Consider the following 18563-nt stretch of genomic DNA (forward strand, 5'->3'; position numbering starts at 1 on the left):
AAATTATATTTTCAACTTTGTTAATAAACGACAACGAAAATAATTAGTAAAAAAACGGAAGCGATTTTTTTCGCGGCTTCCCGTCGCCCCGGTTCGGCCGCATGCGATGGTAATTTAAAAAATTACCCGCAAAGACACACACACACATCCTCCCTTATTGCGCCCGGCGACGGCACCGTCTTCCATCACGTCGGGCCAGCTCTACCAGCAGCGCCTCAAGAACGGCATAACAGGTGATGGGCGACCGAGGACGAGCCGAACGCCGTTCGGCCGTAGTCGAGATCTGGCGTTCTGGAGCCTGCACGTGAATGAACATCAGTCCCATGCAGAGCTTTTGCGACGCCGGATCCGAGGCTTTACAATTCCGGGCGGGTCTGACTGACTCCGGACTATATATTTTTTATTGTCAATCGGATCGGGAGGTTTCTGACACTGACTTCGTGCGTTGCACCAACGTCTATCGGGACTTTTGCCAGTGAGTTCGCGATGTGTCGTGGTTCCGTCGAGAAGTTTAGTTTCGCAACGGGGCACCGAAGGCTTTGAAAACGGAGCGTTTAGAGCACTTTTCGGGTACAGTGAAGATATCGGCTACTTTTACAGTGATCAGTACTTGTTATGATTTTTGTCATAGTTCAGTGATATTGCCAGTTTGGTTGTTAACTATCCCCTAGTGTGTTTTTTGGATTAAATAATCATAATGGATGTGTTTACTTTATCTATCTGTAAGTAGCTTCCATAAATATATAAACACTTTTAATTATTATGTTTTATGACTGTTGAAAATGACATATAACGAACACCAGCGTTTTATAAATATATATTTTCGAGTATGGTGTTTTATATACTTCTTAATTTGAAGTCGAACAATATTTTTGTCACATTGTTGAAGTAATACATCATTAAGACTTTTTACATTTTACAATCTTACACAGTGTGTTTTATATTCAAATGAAAATCAAAATAATCAATATAAATAAGTAAAAACAATTTCTTATTTAATATTTTCATAACTGAAAGTTTCATATCTCGGGTATAAATATTTAGAACACTTTTCGGGTTCAGTGAAGAGACTGGCTACTTTTACAGTGATCTGTACTTGTTATGATTTTTGTCATAGTTCAGTGATATCGCCAGTTTGGTTGTTAACTATCCCCTAGTGTGTTTTTCTTGATTAAATAATCATAATATATGTGTACTTTATCTATCTGTAAGTAGCTTCTGTTAATATATAAACACTTTTAATTATTATGTTTTATGAACTGTTGAAAATGACATTTTCAAATGTGATGTATTATATACTTCTTATATATAAAACCGACCAATATTTTGCCACATTCTTGAAGTAATACATCATTAAGCCTTTTTACATTTTAAAATCTTACACAGCGTGTTTTATATTCAAAGGAAAATCTAAATAATCGATATAAATAAGTAAAAACAATATGTATTTTAATATTTTCGAAACTGAAGGTTAGATATTTTGTGATATAAATTATTTCCCATAAAATAACACTATATTATATGGGGTTTTTGTTAATATATAAACACTTTCAATACGTATATTTCAAGTATATTAAAAATGATCTTTTACGAATTCCAGATGTTTTTTTCATACACATTTTTAGTTGAGCAACATTCTTGCCGTATCTTTAAAGTAATACATCATTAACCCTTTTTACTTTTTAAGAACTTACGCAGGGTGTGTCATTCCGAACAAAAATCTAAATCTATCTATCTATCTAATGAATCTAAAAAATTGCTATAAATAGGCAAAACCAATATCTAATTTAATATTTTCGATTAAAACTTGTAACTGAAGGTTAGATATTTCAGGATATAAATTCTTTCCCATGAAACAACACTATATTATCCGGGGAAACTCACCGCTGATATATGACAACCTCCTATATTAAATTTCTTCCTGAAGCATATTGAACTTGATATGTACGAAAGATAAGGGCAAATGAGAAAAGATGGAAAAAAAAACAGCATATTGAAACTGATTTTTATCACCTTCCTGAAAATTATTAATTAATTGTGTTATGTTTCTTTATTTTCTGAATTTTAATCACTAGAACCTTTCACAATATTTAAATTAAAAGGAGTTAAAACATCGTTCGGCATAATTTTAATTCTCGTTTGGTTTTCGCTGAAATGAAAGGTAGATAATTGGGTTTATTCATCGATACAGGTGACTGGGTGTATTCAGGCTATCGAGTTGGCGGTTTAAGTGATTCTTCTGGTCGAGAATTAATGACTGGTGACAAAGGTGTGTGTTGGTGTTTATAATTTCGTTATAGTAATCTGTCTGAACAAGTTATTTTTTTACCGGCTTCTTGTTCAATATAAGTTCATAAATGTTTCATCAATATATTTTTTGTTTTGTAAACTAAGTTTGTTTAAAGAATGTATGGTTCAGTTGTAACAGTTAAGTTGAAAAAATAATAACGATATTTTTTGAGTTTAAATGTTGAAAAAACTAAATGTAAATAAGGTTATGGGGATTGCAGTAATTATAAATATAAATAATAAGAGAATAGAGAAATTGTAATAATTTTGAATGATGCGCGAAAATAGTAATAGAAAAAAGTAATGTGAATGTTAGGAATCTATTTACATTCTTATGTTAACACTAGTATCACGGTATTATTCAAACTTGTACGTTGTTAAATTACACATATCGGATACAGAAAAGGTTTGCCTTATCAAAAACATGTCTGAATGACTTTAAATAAGAGACAAAGATTAATTGCCACGGCTTTTAAAATGTTTTAGTTCAATAAAATTATGTACACTGAATATATTCTTATAACGAATCTTACATTATGAAACAATATCTTTGAAATGAATCTTTATAAAAGTACTACTCGTTTTTTTAAAGTACAACCTCTAAACATCATCTAATGAACTTAACGTAATATTAGTCCTATAGGCTTATTTTCAAATAATTTAGGTATTATCAGTTATCCTGAATAATTTTATTTCTTTAATATCTATCCGAACTTTATCATGCTGTATATCTCTATACTAGGGAGGTTTTGAATCCAGTAATAAGGAGCATATCCAGTAAATTAGAAAGTTGGTACAAGACAACTTTATTTTATGTAAAATTTATTCAGCTTAGTTCCGTTTATTGAGAATGGTGATTTATCGATTGATAATTATGAATGAATGTATTCCGGCTATTGAGTTGGTGGCTGTTGAAAATCTAATAGTATCATGTTGGCGTTTTACGATTTCAATACAATAATTCTTCTGCGAACAAGTGAATTTTTATCTGACTCGTTATGAATTAAATATTTTTACATTGTGTTATTATCACCTCTAATTATTGTAGATCAACATATCTATATATATGTTGTTTAATATACATTTTCTTATATGTTTATTAAATGTTCTGTTTGAATAACTGTAATCTCTATAGTATTTGCTAGTGGTATATCCAAATCTGGTAAGATTTTCTGTGTGGTAGATTTTTAAGATATTTTTAGATGTATCTCAGTAGTTACGAATACATCATCTGCAAAAGTTCCTATCGCCATTTCTATTTTTCCTTTTTTTATACCTTTTATATAAACCTCTTCTGTATATAATTTTTTGTTATATCAGGCATTATTTATAACAAGGTTGAGCTTAAACATTCGCTTTGTCTTCGTTCAACGTAGGTTTTGAAGCCTTTTAATTCCATGTTGTCTATATATATATATATATACTTCCTACCTTTCATAATATTATGAAAGGTAGGAAGTATATATATTAAAAATTCTCTCTATGATTCTCATATATATATTTTTATGACTGTGTACTTCAGAGTATATTATATATATTATACCACATATTATTATATATACCACATTATATATTGATATATCGCCTAGTATATAATAACATTTTGCAAATTAGTTTGAAAGGTTTGTTCCGTGTATATCGAAAAGAAAGCTTTAAATCATTTTTTAATGTCACATTTTTATGAATATTTCTGAACATTCAATTATTTGTAGGGAATTATGAAGCGAATTTTAAAATACGAATTCTGATCCTATTTACGACCGAAATATCCCAACATTTTTGTTACAGTGTTTGATTAAAATCCGAAATATTCCCAAAATGTATCTGACAGTTTCCATTTATTATTCTATTGTTTCTATTACATTATGTATTGTGTTGAATTAAATATTTTGGTAAACTCATATAATATCGTGTGATTAGAATTCATATTATTCCCCAAGCCATAGATATTAATGAGTATTGTTATTTTGAATAAAATTAACGAATAGTTTTTATATAATAGGTTTTTTTCTAGCTGAGATTTTAAATAACAAATGTTGTCATCGAAACCAAGAGACCTTTCACATCAGCGTAGGTAGTTCTGTAAAATTTAATCAATTCGTCATGGATCCCTTGTCACAGAAATAGCTTAGTTTCTCTTTAACCGACAAAAAATTAGTGTATTTTTAGATATTATTATCTTATTGTTATTATTATTCTTAATTTCTCTTGTATAAGTTATTGTCAGGTTGTCAAATAGTTCATCCTGAACTAAACTAGTATAATATTGTAGCAGTTATCACCAGCGGACGTTAGTAAAAAAACTTTCCCTATTTTATGGCGTTGTTTCCATTTTAGCACTGCTCATATCGTGCCAGTAAGAAATTAAATCCTCTTTGTATTTGTATAAGTTATTGTCAGGTTGTCAAATAGTTCATCCTGAACTAAACTAGTATAATATTGTAGCAGTTATCACCAGCGGACGTTAGTAAAAAAACTTTCCCTATTTTATGGCGTTGTTTCCATTTTAGCACTGCTCATATCGTGCCAGTAAGAAATTAAATCCTCTATTATATTACCCGTGGTATTTACTGAATATGTTGACAATCCCATTGTATGAACTTTTAATATTTTCCCATTCTTTCTTCGAGTGTATAGCTCGTTAACATTTAAATCTCGCCAAGATTGAGGTTAACGCAATTTTAAGGTATTCCCAGCGAAAATTCTCAGGTATGAGTCGTGAGTTTTCATTTTACAATCAACATACCTGCACAACTAGTTGCAATTTGACTCGTAATTGTAAAACATTTATATTTATCAGCTCATTTTTAACGTGTCGCAATTTCATTATGACGATCCATCATAGATGCAGCAAGATGAAAATTTAAGAGATTAAAAAGACGGGCGAAAGTTTAAATCTTACCTTTCGCGATTGATTAATAAACGGGGAATTCGGTGGCAAAAGCTGCGTTTTAATGAATGAACGAAAATTAAATTGAGCAAAAAATAATTCAATTAAAACACACTGCAATCTCACCTGTTCACGCCGTGTAAAATCCGATTTTTTCAGAGCGGTAGTTTCATGGTCTAATTATTTTGCAAAGACGGTCATCCTTGTCATTTGTTTTATTTTAAACTTTACCATGGTCTTTTGTCTTTATCGAATTCAAAATAATATGTTCTGTCATGTTGTCATAATTCTTTTGTGATTAATATAAAAGATAATGACACTTTATATTTTTGTTCTTCAAAACCTTTAAATATTTTTTATAGTTCTCAATTATTGAGCACCTCTATTTTAGTTTTATTTGATAATAGCTATTTATAGCAAATTTATAGTTTTTCCAATTCTGGCAAAAATTTCCTTTTTCTAGATTCCAATACTTTCGATTTCTATACCCAGATGCATTTTCTTGTTCTATTTTACTTCATCAATTTGGAAATTTTAGTACCTCTTCTTCTGGCTCTTCTATTATTCCATATTCTTTTAGTACCATATTCCATCAGTTTAAGATTTTATGTACATATCAGTTGTTATTGGTACATTATTTGCAAAAGCTCCTATCAGCTCCACAGTAATTAACAGGGTTGGTTTCAAACTTCTAAGATCTTAGTCCTGCTTGGGTTTACACAACAAAGTAATCATTCTATAATTATTGTACATCTATATTCTATTGTACATCTCCACTAGTAATATCCGATACTATATTATCTTCATTAGGTACTTTTCCTTTCTTCAATCCTCATAATACACTCATCAGTTCTTCAGTTTTAGGAGATGACTCTTCTGTGATGTCAATTTTTTCTTGTTAGTATATATATTTTTCGTATATTGCTTCCTATGGGCAAATATAGTTTTCTATCTTCAGATACAAAATTGTATCGATGCTTTCTTTTCTGCCTTTTGTATCATTTGCTTTACTCTTGTCCTGCTTTTTTGTATATTTGACAGTTTTCAGTTGATTTTTTATTCGGGGACTTTCTCCAGACTCTCTTCTTTGTTTAATTTCAATTTTTATTTCTTCTGGTCACAACTATGTTTATTTTTAGTCAGATCTTCTTTTGTTAATACCACCGATCAATTTCACTGTGGCCAAAAATGGATTTTTCAAATAATTAAAAAATTGTTGGCTTGTTTGTACTCGAAATTGTTTCATCTGTCCTTCTAGATTAATGATTGTGCTTCTGTTTTCAGTTCAGATAATATTTTTTGCTTGTAATTTCAGTTTTTAGCTTATAAGTTTTTGTAATAGATTTACGCTTTATTGTTTTTTTTTATTGCCATTATTCAAGTGTTGATTCTGAAGTATAGTTCCTAATTCTGCCTCACATCTCACTATCGTACCCTCAATATTCCTCTTCCTACCATTATCTAGCATATAAGTGAGTGTTCGTTTCTGTTTTCCTTGTATATAGTTGGATTTGTTTGTAATCGAAGAACGTACTTGTGATAAAGATTTATTTTACCGTTATCATTTCCCAATGATCGATATATATATATAGATTATTGTACTATATGTACTATCTACCCTTCCTACTCTGCTGGATATAGCGAGATTTCAATCCTATAATCTATCATTTTCTTTCTACTTCATCAGTTATCTCTGTTAGATCCTCCCTGATTTTTTTTTGTTAAGGAACCTTTACAACTTTTATCTTTTTTTAACATTTTCAAACATAAAACATCTTTGTTTAAATTTCATCAGAATATTATCCCTCAGCCCCTTTTTGACATTTAAAAGTATCAAAATAGGTTATTAAGGTTTTTCGTTATTCCTTTCTATCAAACCTTTGGATCTTTGGACATCATCCTTTGGGAATTTGGGTCGTCAATGCTGAAATATATTAATTACAATATGTTGTGATCTTAATGGTTCTTTTTACTTTAAGCTTACAACTATGCAGATATTTTACCTTCCGCTATGTTCAATTTTTCTTTTGATTTTGTTCTAAAACTCTTGATAACACTGACAAATTATCTTATTTAAATTAGCATTATGATATCGCTTCCACAACTACTGACTTCTTCATATAAAAAGTCGTTTCAATTAAATCCTGTTCTATTCTATACAATATTATTAATATCTCTAGGTTATGGTGTTAATATATGGTCAATCTTACACATAATAATAATACTAGCAACTATCTTTGTATCTTAACTTAGTAAATAAAAATGAACTTTTTGTTATCTTATAAATACCTTACATTTAAATATTATTTTTAATAATTTTATATATCTAAACTAAAAACATATATTTTATGAAATATTTTCTTGAAAATCCCCGTTTTTCCATAAACATATACATTCGATATTGCCGAAGGTACGGCGACAGAATTTATGTCACAAAGAACATTACATAAAAATAATACATAAAAATATCTTTGAATCGAACTTTAAAAAGTATACTCTAAACTTTCCCGAAACTTTACCGATCTTTATGAATTTATCATCGTTCTATTGATTTTTTTCTAGTGACAGTAAAAATAGAATGTGCTCTGATACATTTCTATGGGATGTTTTCTATTTCCTTTGTCCCCGTTCCCAAACTTTTTCCCTCATCATAACAACATCCATAAACTTAGGTCGTAAATAACCGTTTGCACAATATTGTATGCACGCGTATAATGAAGATTTTTAAGTAAAAAAGCTTCATAGATCTTTATAAATTCGATAAATAGCGAAAAATCAATTATGAACGTTGAATGAGTTTGCTAGAATTTCCGGAAGCAGATACGAAATACGAAAATATACCTATTTATTTTAATATTACTTTATTTTTCACTGTAATTTATCTCGGTTTCAATACCGTTAGTTATCATTGCTTTATCATTTGGAGCTAATTCTAATTACAAACTTCCTTTTTCTCTCCAAATCTCTAATTTTGATTCAGGATCATGATCTGAGTCTCAAGACTTATTAATAGTGGCGAAACGACTTAAAAAATCGTTTCAATCCTTATAGTAACTACACTGAGTGTATTTTTCTATCACTTTACTTTACATACACTGAATTAGTCATACCTATTGAATCCAAATATGGGATGTTTCCAGCAAATGTATATAGTCGTCATTTAACAATTACTACATACCTTATTTATAATAAAGGTCTTCATAATAAGCTAAATATAAGTATTGACAGTGAAGTGGATAGACTAAAAATTACTGGACATATAGAGACTTTCGAGCAAGATTTAGAATAATATAATCCACACAAAGGATCACTTCTATTCTTCTTCATTTCTCACCTATATTACTGAAACAATAAATATAATAACATAAAAATAATTTCTTTACCAAAATCACTCTTCGGTCTTGCCCTTGCAAATCTCTCATATTCGATTCATTTTCTATGGCTGGATACATGAATCTATTGCTTTTTACTTTATCTTATGCCCAATATATTCTAATTAAAATTGTACGAAACTATCTTATAACTGTTAATATTCTATGTATTCTTCATTTTAACACTTGATGCACAAATTAACGTATTTATTACCTACAATATTCGGTTGTGTCTCCGATCTGACGGCTATTCCAGGTGGCTTGATTTGGGCGTTTTTTGTTTTATTGGAATATATTTGTTTGTAGCACATAATACACAAAAATATTATGCCTAAAAATTCTTCCTCTGTATAAGCTTTAACCGTGCCAAATTTCAATAAGAAAACTTAAAAATAGTTTTAGTAAAATTTTAATTTATAAACCTAGTATCTGAAGAGACAATGAAAAAATAACTTAACGTCTAGTGCGAATTATTACCTACTTATTCGGGTTCTATTTTCGTTTAATTTTAAATTTGTTTTTGTCCTTGGCCGATGACAACAATTACATTTTGACGACATAACGACGAAATCCCCCGCAAAAAAATAATCTCGCTATTATCTCCTTCTATCCCGTTTCCCTTTCAAAATACAATAACGCTATTCGACTGGCCGCCAAGATAGAAGACGACAATCGTTATGGATTACCGCCCATAAATTTCGCGCGGAAGAAAGACCGAAATGTGTACAGCGAGTTTAGCAAAACACTCAGCGACTCCGTAGATTTCCCCTAAGGATTCTCGTCCATTTCTCAAATATTTCACTCTATGATCAAAAGAGTGAGAAAATATTTTATCAAGAAGTTTTCTTGACTGAAGGAAATAAACATAACTGAAACAAAGTCATTCCGCGAGGTTTTTCTTTTATTTTAAAACTATGAAAGGTACTCTAAGTAATTAAATGTTTTATTTTAATAAAAATTTAGTGAAACGGAAATAATATTTGATGAAAACATGATTACATGTTTATACCTTTTAACTTTTTTTATACTTTAAAGTTTCCTTTTACAAATGAGGATTTATCTGGACTGGACCTACTGTTTAATGTGGGCTCCGAACCATGATCTGGCGAGCGACCAACTTAGAAATCATCCCAGACGACTTCCGGTCTTACCCAGATGGGTTACTGGCGTGATTTGGATCATTTCCCTTGTCGAATTTTGCACTCTTGCTCTACAAATGTTCAATAATCACAAACATAACTTCATGACCATGCCCCAGCAGGATTCGAACCCACGACATCGCAACAGTAGGAGGACCGTCCTGTCGCCTTTACTAGTGCGCCAGCCAAAACAGCTTAGAAATACATACTGATGTATTAATCCCGCACTCGCCTTACTTGTGTATTAATGCAAGTATAACAGAAGAGTAGTAAAACATTAATTTGTAAATTAAGATTGAACTAAGCATATTTAATGTAAGATGTAATTAATAAAAAAAATTTTCGACAGGAATTATATACATACGGCAAGATAGATAGATGTTATGGATATTTTGAACCCAATATACTGTTAATCAGCTAAATATGAGTGATAATAGTGAAGTGCGTAGACTAAAACCTTTACTATCATCACGTTCTATTAATGAACAGATATAAACTGTAGAGCAAGTTATAACACTTTCCTACTGTTTACAGTCAAATTAAATTGGAAAAAGGCACGTTAGTACCCTAATATTTCTATTTAAAAAATTCACATTTTGACAAAGTTTCTAAAAATCCTAAAATTTAGGCAGAAACTAAGACAGAAATCATTCGTTAATACTGCAAGTTATCTATGAGTTCATTTTATTTTGAAGTTCTAAGTATTTTCAAATTCATATTCTTAAACTCTATTCTATGTGAATGTTTTTTTCATCGAAGATCACGTGTATTACATAAATATACCTTCAAGCTATATTATCAAACATTTTCAATGCATTTTAAAAATGTTAATATTGCTATAACACGGTCAAGCTTTGACAACAAATGAAGCGGATAATACTATGAAGACGTTATTTAAAAAAAAAGTCGTAAATATGATGGTCATTTCTAACCCTATTACCATTCTTAGAAAGGCACAGATGGTCGCCAATTCGGCTCCACTCCAACTTTATACGGATGGTGTATGTCATGTATATCAAGCTGATGCTTCGACTATTCTTTTTTAAAATGCCTCATCGTATTATATCTAGAAAACCATGCGATACCAGGAATACATTATTTTCTTTTCTTCACAGAATGCAATTAGAGCGCTGAAAAACGACACACGGTATGATACGCGACAGAAACAATCATTAAAAAAATAACTGGAACTTCTTGAGATCGAGTTTTTGCTCCAAGATCTAAACTACGTTGAAATATTTAAATTACCGCTTGTTCTTTTCACACAGAAATTTATTTTCTTGCTAATTCAATTTTTTGATGATTTATATATATATATATATATATATATATATATATATATATATTAGTGTTAAAAATTTAGTTTTTAATTGATTATTGAACTAGTGTATTGTTAATTAAACAATATGTCATCTGAACAGTCTAGTCCATAAACTATGGAAAATACGGAAAAATCCATGTAAAACTGATGAGTAAAAAAATTGGGTATGAAGTTAAAATTTACAGAAAATTATTTTCTCACCAATTTTATTTATGAACATTTACATATTATCTAAATTCAGATCAATATTGATATAATATTTTTTCATTATTTAAGTAGTTGTTTTCATTAAAAATTGTGTTTTTATGAAGAATCTTTCGGAAGTGGTTAGTTCTAATATTTATGGTACAAGTTAAATTATTAGCTCAAAAATTCTTTATTTAGACGCCTAAGAGCTGAGTAATTAGTGTTGATGAGCCAAAAATATTATTATTACAACAAATGTAAAAATTGTTTAGTGTAAAATATTTGTTTTTTAACTGATTTTTGAACAAATGTATATTTTATTGTTAGAAACGGAAAAAATCAGAAAAAATATTAGTAATGTATAACTATGTATAATCACTTAATATCTAATAACTATACATTAGAACCAAAATAAAACAACTATACTGGTTAGTCGGAAGATACTCTCAACTTGATCTAAAATCAAAGAGATTGCTTTCTCAGACAATCATAAAGCCAATTTGGAGCTATGGGGTGCAAATATAGGGTTACACCAAAAGTTGAAATAGTCATCCAACGCTGTCAAAACAAAATTCTTCGATTACTTAACAATACCCATCGCTACGTAACCAACAACTGCACGGTGACCTGGAAATCAAGTAGATTTGCGAAGTTGTGTATTAGTACCAATATTTCGCATTCAAACACGAAAGAAGATTACTAAATCATACTAAAGTGGAAGCTGTTGGACCACGCGCAGGATATCAGAAGATTGAAGCGAACCAATCCATACGAACTTATATATAGTATATACCTTTAGTGTAAACTATACCTTAAGTTATAATTTTATAATGGAGGAATACATATTGATCTATTTATCTCGCACTCGTCTTGCTTGTGAATTAATCCAAGTACAAATGCAATGTAGTAATAAATTAATTTATAATTAAGGTCGTACTAAGCATATCTAATAAAGATGTTGTAAAAAAATTAGGTTTTATGGGCATTTATATATTAAAGTTCACTAAAAACTTAATTTTTGACGAAGAACCTTTCGACATTAATTCGACAACCTTTATTTTCTTTCGCGAAGAAAGAAAAGCGCTACTGGGCGTTATCGTAAAAAATACCATATTATCAGCATACCGTAATCAAATTTCCATTAAACAACTTTCGCCGCGATCCTCGTGGAGCGAAACAGCGGCAAAAATTAACTTTTAAAAATTAATAAAAGTCGCCCATAAAAAGAAATTAACTTAAGGTTTGTTTAATGGCATTTCGTGTACTCCTCTGGCTCTTAATCCGACGTCTGTTACGCGAAAAACTTCGATATACTTCATAACTTTAATATTAAATTAGTGTATCGATGTATATTTTCGGAGGTCGTTAGTTCTAATATTTAAACGTAACATTATTAGCTCAAAAATTCTTCTTTAAGACGCCTAGCGGTTCGGTAATTGATGTTGACGTATCACAGATATTTTCAAAATAACAAGTTTACGTATTGGTTAATATAGACCTGAGTTTCTTATTGATTTTTAATTTGCTTTTAGATAATATTTAATTTTAATTAAAATTAAAAAAGATTGCTATATTATAGTAGAATATAAAATACGTGTATTAGAATATTTATTGTCATTGAAATGTGTTCCAGATGCCAGAAAATAATTGCCAGTATATGTTGTAGTTCAATCTTATTTTAACGTAAAGTTCAATATAATGATTACAGCGATGTTTACAGTTTTATCTCTACTTTTTTTAATATTATATTGAATTAGATATCGTTTTTAACTCGGAACATTTTTGTAAAAATGTTCTTCATATCATTCTGTTGCGATTTTAGTAAATGATAAATGAAACTTTCGCCGCGATCCTCGTGGAGCGAAACAGCGGCAAAAATTAACTTTTAAAAATTAATAAAAGTCGCCCATAAAAAGAAATTAACTTAAGGTTTGTTTAATGGCATTTCGTGTACTCCTCCGGCTCTTAATCCGACGTCTGTTACGCGAAAAACTTCGATATACTTCATAACTTTAATATTGAATTAGTGTATCGATGTATATTTTCGGAGGTCGTTAGTTCTAATATTTAAACGTAAAATTATTAACTCAAAAATTCTTCCTTAAGACGCCTAGCAGTTCGGTAATTGATGTTGACGTATCACAGATATTTTAAAAATAACAAGTTGACGTATTGGTTAATATAGACCTGAGTTTCTTATTGATTTTTAATTTGTTTTTAGATAATATTTAATTTAATTAAAATTAAAAAAGATTCGAAAAAAATAAGAGAAGAAAATGTAACAGTTGTAACATTGTTTCTGTCTCCAACATTTAGAATTAATTAGATCGAATTCTAAAATTTGTAATAAAGGTAAAACTTATACTATTGTGCAATTAGATCGTAAACTTTCTTGTTTCTTTTACTATTTATTTATTACATAGGTACTAGTCTTTACCAACTAACCTACAATTTGTCTTTACAATAACTTAAATATAGGTATATATCTAAGAGGACCATCGGCCCTATATTAGTTTCTGGCGTAATAGTGTTTATATATTAACACCGTTGTTTTTCTATTAAATGCACCTCACTGCACTAGGTTACTCAAGATCAAATAATTAGATTATTTAGAATCTGTGTCACATTCTGGTATTATCCAAGAGTTGTAATACTTCGATATTGACATGAAAATGTAGTCCTCATCATCATGCCCCCTTGCAATTCCATTGATTTCTTGACTGACTGTGAGTATCTGAATGTCCCAACGTAAGTAATCAATCCTGCAGTATCTGGGTACACCTACAATACTTCTCAGGACTTTGTTCTGAACAACTTGTATTGTATTTACATTACTTTTTGCGGAAAATTTCCATAAGTGAATTCTGTATGTCCATATAGGTGTCAGTATTTCATTGCATAACAGTAATTTATTATGTACAGATAACTGTGATTTTTTTCCAATTAACCAATACATTTTCCTATATTTGGACTCCAGTTTTGTCCTTTTTTACATGCTCCTTCGGGCGAATTTTTACATCAAGATTCATTCCAAGATACTCAGCGTTGTTGCTATATTTAATGACAGTATTATTTACTGTTACAGTACATTACAGTAAGTTTGTATTTTTGAAGTTTGGGTCCAGTTAATTCTATTCTCACTTACCTATTATAATGTTCATGTGGCTTCTTCGCTATAGTCTCCGATAACAAGAATCGAAGTATCATCAGTAAATATAGCTATCGTGATATATTCCATTTGTGGTATATCACAGATGTAGAGATAATGAATTAGCCCCAATCCATTTCTTTGTGGTACATTTCCTTTAACTTATTTTATGGTAAAATAGTCTTCCTCTTGTTTGACTCTAAATATTATGGCTGTAATGTAAAATTTTAATAGTTCATTGTATTATTTCGGTTACATTTTCTGTAGCTTATGAACAAGTCTGTCATACGATACTTATTGAGGACTTGTACTACATCAAAAATATAGTTGAACATACATTTTTATCTTCATACCTGAAAACAATCGAGAGTTAAAAACTAGCGACTGAAAATAGTAATTACTATTAATTAATTAAGTAATTACTAGTCTCATGTCATATCATGTTTCAGTCCGAAATGATATAAATGCATTATTTATTATTGAACGGAAATATTTTTTAACAAAAATCGAGAGAGTAATCCAAATAATATATATTATTGTCATAAAGCACTCAAAAGTATTTTACTATTTATCATTCGCAATTTTAGTCTTTTTACCTTATTACATTAACAATCTTGAAAAATATTGTAACAAAATGCTATAATATTAATATACAATATATTGTTATTTACAAGCAAGCTACCAAAAAAAATCATAAAATTAAACATATTACATATAAATATATATAAGCATAAATTGGGTACATTTTTGTCTAGGTCGCTGTTAGGACGACAGAGCCAGAACGTCAAAAATCAGTCGAATGAAACAAGTAGAACCAAAAATAGTAAATAAAAGTACGACTGAAACAGTCGATAGTAAGTAGTAACAAAATCAGTCGGACCGAAAATAGCGGCTGAAAACAGTCGATTGAAACAGTCACTGGTAAAAAGTGGAAAAACAATCGAGTGAAACAGTAAATAGTAAAATGTAATCAGTCATAGTCATGAGTCGATAGTCAATTTCAGTTGATAGTTCCCAACACTAATTAATACTATCAGTCTGTATTAATATTATAAAAAGTACATAATAGTACCAGCCGGTTCAATAAACTCATTTCATCACTATAAAAAACTACTTAATATTAACTTCCAAATTCAAAAAGAAACGCTTAACGAAGTTCAAACTTTGCTTAAAATTTGCTTAAGAACTTTCCTGACGTTAACATCGAACCGGGAATCTTGTATAAATAATTCTACAGCTTCAATAATGGCTTCTTAAAACACTGACCGATTAGGCGACCCTTAGGATTGTTAATTTTATTTTATATTTATGTTTAAACAGGACCGTACTTTAGTCCCTCGTCCCGGATCAACCCTTTTAAATAGCGTTCGCTTGTAGTCCGACGAAAAACTGAACCGAAGTCACCAAACAGAGGTCATTTCGATTAAAACTCAACTAATAGGCCTTGGGGTGGCTTTTTCGCAGCTAAAAAGTTGACGTTCCGTCATAATGGCGAGTGGCGAGAGGGCCTGGGGGGTTGGTTTGGGCCGGGGGGTTTGTCAGTACCAGTGGAGTTTTAGTTTCGACGGGAAGTTTTATGGAAATAAGTCGGAACTTTTGCCCTATGGACCACCGACGCTTGCAGGAAACTTTTTGCCGACCTTTCAGAAAGCCATTCGGAGTTTTCGTCTTTCAATTTCCGTTTAAATATTAATTTAAAATATCTACGCACGAAGCTGGGATATCTATAGATTTACGAAAATTCGCTACAGGAAAAACTTATAGTTTTTGATTTTATATTTAATAGATTATTTCTAGTTAGTTTACCAGGTGTATCGCTACAGAAAATACATTGTTTACATTAGATAGTTGAAATGTAGTTATTCAAAGTATTAGCCATTTGATTCTATACATTTTGCTCATCCCCCAGGTAACTTATTGATGCCATTCCAAAAGAACAGTTTCTCTTTTGAGCTAAACCATTTATCCAACCATTTTTTAACTTTTCCGAAATCAACCAAGTGCTGATTTGAAGGTGCGTGCACCATGGATGATATCAAATATTTTCAGTTTGATTCTGCGTATTCTGGTCATTTTGCGATGATTATTTTGCTTTTGCAAAAATACTTCTTTTCATACCTTTGAAGCAACAACTTCTCTGCCAACTGGCTTTGAATTTGTGTTAGGTTTTCATCTAATAACTCCTACAATTTTACATCTTTAAACGTTTTCTGGCTAGGACGTAATTTGTTTTGGACGCTGAAATCACCACATTTTAATTGTCGAACATGTTCTTATGGTTAGGGCATGCTCAGCATAGCAGGCAAGCGATGGTTATCAGCGGTTTTTTTGGTTTTTTTAAATATTAAGCACAAAACTGGGTATTCTCAAAACAGATATTTATATCAAATATATCTATATAATATATCTATAAAATATGTTTAACAACATAATTGAACCAACTTCAAAAAGTAAATAAGGAACACAGTAAAATTTTAAAAATAATCAAACTTAAATTTTTAACACAAAACCTTTTAAAATAAAATATGTACATAATAATCGTTGTAATAATTAAATCAAAATAAACTGAAATCTTATTTAACCTATCCACTACAGGTATTTTGTATTCGACTATATACACACAATTTAGCTTAATACCTACCTAAACCTATTTATCTATTTAGTTATTTTAACTACTACCAACAAACTATTTAGATACTATCTTAGTTATACTATTATTTTAGTTATGTGAATTTAGATTTGTTTGTTGGTAATTTAATTTTTTGTATGTTACAAAATTATTCAATTATTTTTAATTTTTTTGGGCTTGTCACCGTCTTCAAAGCCATAAGTTGGTAGTAGTTAAAATAATATTGTAAATAGATAAATAGGTTTAGGTAGGTATTAAGCCAAATTGTGTGTATATAGTAGAATATAAAATACGTGTATTAGAATATTTATTGTCATTGTTCCAGAAGCCAGAAAAAAAAATTGCCAGTATATGTTGTAGTTTAATCTTATTTTAACGTAAAGTTCAATATAATGATTACAGCGATGTCTACAGTTTTACCTCTGCTTTTTTTTTGATATTATATTGAATTACATATCGTTTTTAACTCGGAACATTTTTGTAAAAATGTTCTTCATTTCATTCTGTTGCGATTTTAATAAATGATAACTGAAAGTCTATATAACAGTTTTAAAACTTCACAATTAAAAGGTCCAAACTATTTTCCATAGATTTTGTCATATAGAGTCAAGGGTTCAGTACCTGCTTCAAACCTATAAACTGCAATGATTGTTTTGTTTTCTTTGATATGAGTTTTCACCTAAAATTAATTTAATTGGCTTGGTTGGCTCAGTGGTCAAGATGACAAAACTGTTTATAGTTGGTTAAAAGGAGATTGAATTATTAAAATATGTTCATATATTCACTAATATCAATAATATGTATGAAATTTCCCGGCTTGGAGGTGCAGTGGTTAAGGCGACAGGATAGTCCTCATATTGTTTGCGTTAGTCGCGGGTTCGAATTTTGCTGGGTAATGGATGTATTTTATGGTTGTGATTGTAATTGGAAATGTCTTGCATATGCGTATATGCAACAGTGGAAAATTCCACAAGGCATAACCATCCCAGTCATGCTCATAACCATTTATATATGTATATGTTTCACATTTCTTTATAGTATTCTAGTTCTGAGTAATTTTAAAATCATATGGTATATTCTTTCTATAAGTTAAGACATGATAATTCCTTATATTTTAATAAAACTTAATTTCTAACAGTGGCAAAAATTGGAGCGCCTTCGCTGGCTATGGAAATGATTTGTACTACGTTCGCAAATAAATGGAAACAAAAAAAAATCATATAAATTCATCCAGGGGAAAAATTGGAAATATAAGAACATCAGAAGGAACCATTTTCGGAATCGTAAACAATACGCAAAATTGAATTTCGTACTCATTCCGCGACGAAGAGGACATAAAGGAAATGACAGAAAACAAACTGACTGCTAGGTAGAATCAGGTTCAAGCCTTAACTGATATCTTGGATGTCGATATTTCAATATTGCTGCTTTCGTTTTATTTTTTTCACGGCTGAGATATTTTGAAAAATATATCTTCTCCACTCTTATTTTATACTTAAATAATATTTTTATAATGATTTAATACTTTAACCCTAACTAGCTCTTAGTTTTTATTTGTAAATGACAAAGATACCTCCCCATTTGATGATC

The 18563-nt window shown here is 30.1% G+C and overlaps 1 protein-coding gene across 3 annotated transcripts in view; it reads left to right on the forward strand.

Annotated features, from left to right (window-relative positions):
• Nucleotides 1-317: 317 nt before the first annotated feature.
• The window catches only part of sns (sticks and stones), a 209839-nt gene continuing 191593 nt past the window's right edge, over nt 318-18563 (forward strand). For all 3 annotated transcript variants that reach the window (XM_076407495.1, XM_076407497.1, XM_076407496.1), the window contains exon 1: nt 318-722. In XM_076407495.1, the coding sequence (XP_076263610.1) occupies nt 698-722 (25 nt within the window). In that variant the 5' untranslated portion in view covers nt 318-697. The remainder of the gene's footprint in view (nt 723-18563) is intronic.

This window comes from Rhynchophorus ferrugineus, unplaced genomic scaffold (assembly GCF_030347505.1).
Source record: "Rhynchophorus ferrugineus isolate W39M unplaced genomic scaffold, kcgeb_rfMv2 rfM6, whole genome shotgun sequence".
Classification (NCBI taxonomy): domain Eukaryota; kingdom Metazoa; phylum Arthropoda; class Insecta; order Coleoptera; family Curculionidae; genus Rhynchophorus; species Rhynchophorus ferrugineus.